General features: G+C 41.9%; 1 protein-coding gene across 1 annotated transcript; it reads left to right on the top strand.

Annotated features, from left to right (window-relative positions):
- The first annotated feature begins 649 nt into the window (after positions 1-649).
- ECHDC2 (enoyl-CoA hydratase domain containing 2) lies at positions 650-7,340 on the top strand. The gene is made up of 10 exons (XM_041483558.1): positions 650-703; positions 2,084-2,151; positions 2,772-2,859; positions 3,171-3,257; positions 4,391-4,483; positions 5,077-5,133; positions 5,544-5,731; positions 6,167-6,217; positions 6,559-6,606; positions 7,074-7,340. Exons 2-10 carry the CDS (start codon positions 2,101-2,103, stop codon positions 7,149-7,151), a joined length of 741 nt encoding a protein of 246 aa, XP_041339492.1. The 5' UTR covers positions 650-703; positions 2,084-2,100; the 3' UTR covers positions 7,152-7,340.
- Positions 7,341-8,050: the final 710 nt, after the last annotated feature.

Here is an 8,050-nt window from a genome sequence, read left to right as displayed (position 1 = left end):
AGGAAGAATTTCTTCACAGGAAGGGTGAATGGGCTGCTCAGGGAGGTGCTGGAGTCACCATCCCTGGAGGTGTTTAAGGAAAGACTGGATGTGGCACCCAGTGCCATGGTCTAGGGGACAAGGTGGTGATCAGTCATGGGCTGCACTTGATGGTCTCAGAGGTCTTTTCCAACCCATTTGATCCAGCGGTTCTGTAATTCTTTTCCTCCAGAGATGTCTTTGGGAAGGATACTTGATGAGATCGTTCTCTTTTTCTGAAATGCTGCTTGTTACATACAGATTTATTTACAGTGAGAGCCGAACACCTGACCCTTCATCAACTCACGCTTCCCTTCATCCACTCAACTTCCCCTTCCCCCACTCTGTCATCCTTGAGGATCCCCACGGCTCGGGCACAATGCAAATCACCTCCTGCCCTACACGGACCCGGCGGCATCCCGCACATCCGGCGCCAACTTCAGCCAAGCTTCTGGCGGTGCTGTTTGCGGCGGCGCGCTCGTTCCCCGCCGCACGGCTCCCGAGCGGGCTGTGTGGGCGCTGTGTCCCTGCCGACGCCGCTCCCCGGGAGGCGGGGCGGGCGGGGTGCCGGTTCCGGCGGCGGCCATGCTGCGGCTGTGGCGGGCGGTGCCCGCGGCGCTGCGCGGGGCGCGGGNNNNCGGGGCGCCGCGGGGCGCGGAGGTGCTGCTGAGCGCGGCCGGCGGCGGTGAGTGCCGGGCTCGGAGTGCGGCCCCGCTTCTGGCAGCTCCTGCTGGAAACAGCCCGGCCTGGCGTGAGCGTGGCCGTGCGTTCCCAGCCGAGCGGGGGGGACAGCCCTGCCGAGTCCCGGGCGCTCTTTGTTGTTTTGATTTCAGTCGTGCCTTGATACTTTTTTCTCAAGAACGCTGCTGAATGAATAGCTAGATACTTTTTTTTCTCCCTAAAGTTATGCGTGAATGCGACCTCAACGCAAGAAGTTCTGGTTTGCATACTTTAGATTTTTCTAACAGCATTAATGGGCAGTGATAAAGGTAGGACAGGACCTTGACATGTCTGTGCACATTTATCTATGAGAGCCACGAAACAGTGTGAGGTTTGGTTCAGATTGCCATGGATTTACTTTCTGCGTAACTGTTGCAGGAGTTTATAAACAGTTCTTGGTATTTTGCTGGTTACAAAGACATTAGGCAGTTACCAGCTGTACATTTCCTTTGCTGGTTCCCGCTGTTCACGTGTGTCTCCGTTCCAGTGGGACACATCTCCGGTTCAGCAGCTGGCCACTGCCATGGGCAGAGGAATAAACAGAGACTTTCCAGCAGGGCAGAAGGACCAAGCAGGGCAGGTGCAAGGTACAGCTGTGCACCTACAGCACAGCAACAGCATTTCCCAGTGTTAAGGCCTGGGAAGTGAGCAGAAGTCCAGACAAGGAAATAGGAGATGTTTTTTTCTCTCCAAAGCATACAGAAGGCGTTGGATAATAATTTACAAATCACATGTACTAAGGAGATGTAGGTAGATGTTGTGGTTTTATTTTTCTGCTTGGACTTAGGAACTTTGAGTAGAGTCCTTTCTGCTGATGAGCTTATAATGTTGAAATTAAACGGAGTTCACTTTTCAAAATGTTTCTGGAACATGAACTGAGTGTGACCAGTCTGTGCTGTTCTCATGCAAACAGCAATCCCGAAAGAATGGTTTCCTTCATTAGGAAATGTACTTGAACACAGCAAGACTGTATAATAAAAATTAAATTAAATGACATTCAAAGGAGAAACCTAAGATGGATCATTTGGGTTTTCATTTGTTGTTTGGTGGTTTTTTTCCCATTTCTGCAGTGATTCTCAGATATATGTTCTTGGATGTCCTGATCATTTCTAAAAGTCTCCTTACTCACAGTATTTTACAGGCCTACTGAATTTTACAGTTGTTCTGCATAACTGGGTTTTATAGACATGGTGTGCCACCTCCAGTTTTAAAATAACTGACTGTTTTAGAATATACTTTATATGCATTTTCAGGAAGGAGAAGCATAAGCAGATATTATTCCCAGTTGAATTACTGTGTCAGAGAACTAAATGAAGTATAACTGAAATTGTCTCCTATTACTAAGGTATTGCTGAAATCCTAATGAATCGACCCCACGCGAGAAATTCACTGGGAAAAGTATTTGTAAATGAAGTGAGTATGGGCCTGGCCCGTGCGTGTGTTTGGAACCATGATCAATAACTAACTGCAGTGAGAATAGTTGTGGGAAATCTAAAGAAACTTATCTCATGGTGAAGGGCAGTGGGAAATGGCATTGGGGTAAGACAGGTGAACCTGGAGAAAAACAGAATGTAACAGTTACTGCCTCAGATGTGGACAGAGATACCTGGGTTATTTAAGTAAGCTAATTTAAGTTAATTTATTGAAGTTAACTCAGATGCAAATTAATGTCCTTACTTGTGTCATTACAACAAAAGCATACTCATTGTCACATCTTAGCAGGTGAACTGTTCAAGGATGACATAACCTAGAGAAAGTCTGGTTCGTGCCTGGACAGGAAGGGAAGTTTTAGGTACAGCAAAGGTTCATCTCTGAGTGGAAAGAAAAAAGAGATGGGGAAATATGTCATTCTGAATTTGTCATGGAAAAACCTGTAGGTTCTCTGACATGATTTCCATGAATTTTCTTGCACCTGCAGGGAAAGAAACCAAAACACTTCTATCACAGATTAGGAACTTGCTATAATTTCAGTGTATGTACACATCCATCTGCCTAAATGTTTTTTTCTCTTGTCTGCACTCCCTCTCCCGTAGCTGTTCGGTGCCCTGGAGCGGCTCCGCTTCGATGAGCAGGTGCGTGTGGTGGTGTTCAAGAGCCAGGTGAAAGGAGTGTTCTGTGCAGGTGAGTAGCAAAGGCTCTGCAAACTATTCTCAAAAAATGTGGTGGCTCTTAGGGCTGTGTGCCAATCAGATAATGCGGAAAAGCAGTTGGACATGAGTGCTAGAAGAAATAAAAATAAATCTGTCAAAAGGGCACAGAGGGGCACCCTTGTTACTGCTGCACCCCAAATGTGCACACTCCAACTTCCATGGACCTTACTTAGCTGGAATGCTGTATCTCAAGACTTTTCAAATGGTCTGTCCTCTGAGAGGGACAGGAGGGAACATTAAGATGTCTTTTCTTGGATTCTAACCTTTTTCTCCTTTATTTAGGAGCAGATTTAAAGGAACGTGCACAGATGGATGATGCAGAAGTTGGAGAGTTTGTTAGAAGACTGAGAAATCTTATGGATGAAATAGGTAAAGGATTACATCAGTTGCAAAATGTATCCTAGACCACTTGAAGTGAAACATTTAGAAATGCTGTAGGAGGGGATAACCAGCAGGTTATCCAACTAGGAGTAGCTTTCCAAATGGCTTCAGCTTATGCCTGAAAGAAAGATCCAATTAGAATTAAATCCCAACCATCCTGCTGCCCCTCCAAGGACAAGATGTATTTCTTATGCACAACACAGCACATACACACCTATGTAATATATACCTGCTCCAAGACAGCATTTATTTATTCCATACTTCTGTGGAATCCTTGGAAGGCAAGTGCTGTGTTGGTTGTCCCACTTCCAGTATATGTTCAGAAACACTCAAAATGTGGCAGAGACCTAAGAACATGGATTTGAATCGCTGAATGGATTTGCTGAATGGATTTGTGCAGTGTCAGGAGGGATTGTATCTACAACTCCCTCACCTCCCTTTTATTTTTCTTTGCAAGATGAATATGAGCTTCTGCAATTAATTTTCTTCCCCTATCTGCTCTCACTAGAAAGAAACAGCAAAGTCAAATCTGTCTAAAATACCAATCAGAATTGCAATAATTTTTTGAAAATGACAGGAGCAGTCAGAGGGGTGGTTACAGCAGAGAACTAGCTCACCTCAGAAGTTTGCATCCAGCTGCCTGAGTATTTAAAAAAGTATCAAGCAGCTAATCTCCAGATACATCAAGCTCCTCAACTATGAGGTAACCTTGTTAAACAGTATTTACTGCTCCTGTTTTCAGGAGCATTGGCTAACAAAAGCACCACAAAAGCTAAGTGTTGTGACACGGCCTAGGGATGGTGTCTTCTCTTTGGCTGTTTAACTGCAACAGATGAATATTCATGTCATAAATTTGCAAGGAGAGGACTGATTCTATTTTGCATTGAAGTACTTTGTTTGCAAGCTTCTTTGCATGGAAGAATCATGTTTTGCATTCTTACAAAGAAGGGAGAAGTACAAGATCATTTTTACTGTTTCCAGACCGAAAATTTGTGGCAGAAAAAAATGAGTCCTTGAGCGATTCTGAACTGAAAGCTTTAGAACGTAAGGATTTAAATTCCAGGGCCATGTGGAACAGAACTTGTGGAACACAACTGTGCAATCTGTGCTCTCTTCTGTAGCTGCCCTGCCTGTGCCCACGATCGCTGCAATCGATGGCTACGCCTTGGGCGGTGGATTAGAGCTGGCCCTGGCCTGTGACCTCCGAGTAGCAGGTTTGTGTTGCTCAGTGTAGCAATCTCCTGGGAAGTGATGGCTGCATTTTAAAGAGAACTGACACATATGACAGAGGATTGTTAATGGAATCCAGAAGCTTGAGAGAAATTTAAGAGAAGGTTGTACAGAAATGGTGACATTTAGTTATTTGGAAAGTGGTTCCCGTGCTTAAGAAGTAAAGCCTATGTTTAGGTAAGATTAGGATTTCTTTAGAAATCTACTTATTAGTAAGATTGAATAGTTATAGTAACCTAACACTGGATCAGATATACTCTGGCTAGATCGAACCTTCCCAGCTTAAATCAGTTTGGGTTAGAAGACTTATTTCTTCTGTTTCCATGCTTCCATCCATTATATTTTATCTAGCAAGGAGGTGAAGTTAATTTTTCTAGCTAAAATTGCTACATTGGGGTAAGCAGATTTGAGACAGACATGGAGTAAACACTGTAGTATTCAGACTTTCTGGCTACCTGGAGAAATGGAGTTCCAGCTAAGTATTGACAGTTTCTAATTTTATTGATCAGTTCAATCTGGAAAACTTGTAGTTATACAAATCAAAATGTATCTAACCTTACATTTATTTTTTTAATAGCTTCATCAGCTAAAATGGGGCTTATTGAGACCACACGAGGACTTCTGCCTGGAGCAGGTAACCTTCATCAAATCTTAACCTTCATTAAACCTTCATTAATATTCATTAAATCTCACTTTCTCAGCTGTATTGTAAATATTTTTGCCATGAGAGTGTGTTCTTAAATATTTGAAGTGTTTTGAATGTAAATTAGAAGTAGCATCTTACAGTCACAAAAGAGATCTATGAATCAAGAGTTCTGTCTCAGACTTACTCTGAATGCAGGAAAGTCCCTTTACACCTTTTCTTTCTTATCAAAATACTGAAGACTTTCAGATGCTTCCAAAAATGTTAACATATTCAGCTAGCAGTTAGTAAGGAAATATATGATCCCTTTATTTTTTAAGGTTCCTGTTTTTATAAGGAGACAAAATACTTCTGGTGCATTTGTCAGAAATGGAAAATGGTGTTTTCCCTGTTGTCCTAAGGTGGAACGCAGCGCCTGCCCAGATGTGTTGGAATAGGTCTTGCAAAGGAACTCATTTTCACTGGCAGACAGGTTGATGGAGACCAGGCAGCCTCCATGGGGCTGGTAAACCACTCAGTGCCACAGAACAGCGAGGGAGATGCAGCTTACCAGAGAGCTTTGACTTTGGCTAAAGAAATCCTGCCCCAGGTAAGTGCATTGCTCATGGGACCAACGTATAGACAGCGTTTGTGCTCCCCTGAAGAGAGAGCAAACAAACACCTGGAATTCCTTTCTCTGAAATGCTGAAGTCTTGGTTCCTGATCTTTAAGTCTCTTTTAAGTCTGTTCCTTTGTGTGAATGCAGTTACTGCAGGAACAAGTGTTAAAATTCATCTGCTTAACCCACAGGACAGGTTTAGCTCCCAGCTGCAGGACACACTGAAACCTCACACCGTATTCATCTGTGAACTGCAGACAACAGCAAATTGATTTTTATAAAATGCTTATTAACTTACCACAGATTTCCGTAGACCAAGATGTTATTTGGAGCAAAAGAATAATATAACAATTCACCTATTATAAATCAATGTGAATTTAATGATTTTAAAGTACTTGTTGTGGTTTGTTTTTATTTTTAATAAAGGCACCATTTGCTGTGAAAATGGGAAAACTGGCAATAAACAAAGGAATGGAGGTAATAATTATTTTTGTTTAAATAATGAAGTGAATGAAAAGATTAGCAGCTCTTACAAATTACTACAGTAAAAATATTTAGAACAGATGAGTTATAAATTTTTTCTTTATATCAGACATTTAAAAACATTTCAGAGATTTTAAAATATTTCTTTAAAGATAAAAGTAAAATGGCAGGATTTTTTTTTCTACAGATAGTAATACTGTACTTCTAATTTGGAGTGAAGCTCACTTACTTTGAGTGTTTGAGAGTGACTGACTGCTCTCATTGATGTGAAAGCTATGAAGTAGATTTGAGGGCTGTGCTTCAGACAAACCTCACACCTTTCCTCTCCTTCCCAGGTTGACATTGCATCAGGGATGGCTATTGAGGGGATGTGTTATGCCCAGGTAAACTGCCTTCAGAATTCATTCCTGAAAGGAACAACTATATGTTAGTTATAGAATGAGGTTTACAAATGGTTTTAGTTTAAAAAATTCAAAATTATTCCTCCTGTAGTTCTTCATGGCAAGTTTTGAGAGCATGCACCTTTCTCAGTTAATGGAACAATATAGGGTATTACAATACTACAATATAATGTGTCTCTCAGCATATTTTAAGATGATGGAGCATGAAGATTATGGGAAAACTGTTTTCCTATATAGATCTATGGTTTTTTTCTTAGGTGCTATGTTTGTGAGTTACACTACAACCCTGTCTCTTTTTTCCTAATTGCAAACCATGGAATTTTATGTATCATTGCAAGAAAAGCAATCTCAGTCTTACACTACTGCTGCCAAATTAGTCAGGACTTAAAATGACACCAGACTTGTAAATGGAAAACATACCTCTTTGTTTTATTTGTTTTCTCACGTAGAATATTCCCACCAAAGACCGTCAGGAAGGGATGGCTGCCTTCAGGGAGAAGCGACCACCTCGGTTCACCGGCAAATAACGCTTCCTGCTTCCCCTTCAGTTTCTGGAGATGGAGCAGGACTGAGGAGGATCCACTGTTTTCTTAGGATTATTTTTATGACACCATTCTGTGCACTTAACTCCCTGCCTTGGACTGCATTTCTAACTATTCCACTGGATCATTCTTCTGTACAAATCTCCAAATAAAGATTTAACTTTGTACACCAGATCTTTAAAGCATGCTCATCTGAAGTCAGTGGTTATGGCTTTCACACAGATGTCAAGTAAGGAATGTGGAGAAGTTTTGGCTTACCACAAGCAAATTTTTTTTAAAAAGGCAGAAAACATAGTGCATCTAAACAGGAAAAACAAACACTGGAGAGAAATTAAATTTATAAAGATGTATCAGTGTTCTTCCAACTGCTTTGACAGAACAGGCACAGAGCAGTGGCCCCTGACCCCAGCTCTGCTGTGAGTATTGTAACACTGACCCACTCCAGGAACCCAAACTCACCTCCCTTTGGAGCCAGTGCTTGAGAAAACATGGGCCTGCATGTGCACAGGTACATGAGGCCATCACATCAGTCTATGCCAGACACCCTGGGCACATAATCTCTCTCCATCACTTGTTTTCCTCTGTTAGCTGACTGGAAGTTATTTTCTCCTTCTGCTTTGAGGTTCTCCAGCACTAAAACATGCCACACAATTTAGCTCTACATCTTCTTATTTCCCTAGACTGGGGCTTGAAAAATTAATTAATCAGCAAACATGGTTTTAGGAAATGCTTTATAGGTTATCAAAATAAGCTTCTTTTTTCCCTAGACTGGGGCTTGAAAAAATTAATCAGCAAACATGGTTTTAGGAAATGCTTTATAGGTTATCAAAATAAGATGTGGCTTACCACATTGGAACTTCATGCTACGATAGTATCAAAGGAAA

This window comes from Pyrgilauda ruficollis, unplaced genomic scaffold (genome assembly GCF_017590135.1).
Source record: "Pyrgilauda ruficollis isolate IOZ18807 unplaced genomic scaffold, ASM1759013v1 scaffold6, whole genome shotgun sequence".
Lineage (NCBI taxonomy): Eukaryota > Metazoa > Chordata > Aves > Passeriformes > Passeridae > Pyrgilauda > Pyrgilauda ruficollis.
The sequence above is the reverse complement of the archived record's forward strand: the minus strand, read 5'-3'. Positions and strand labels throughout refer to the sequence as shown.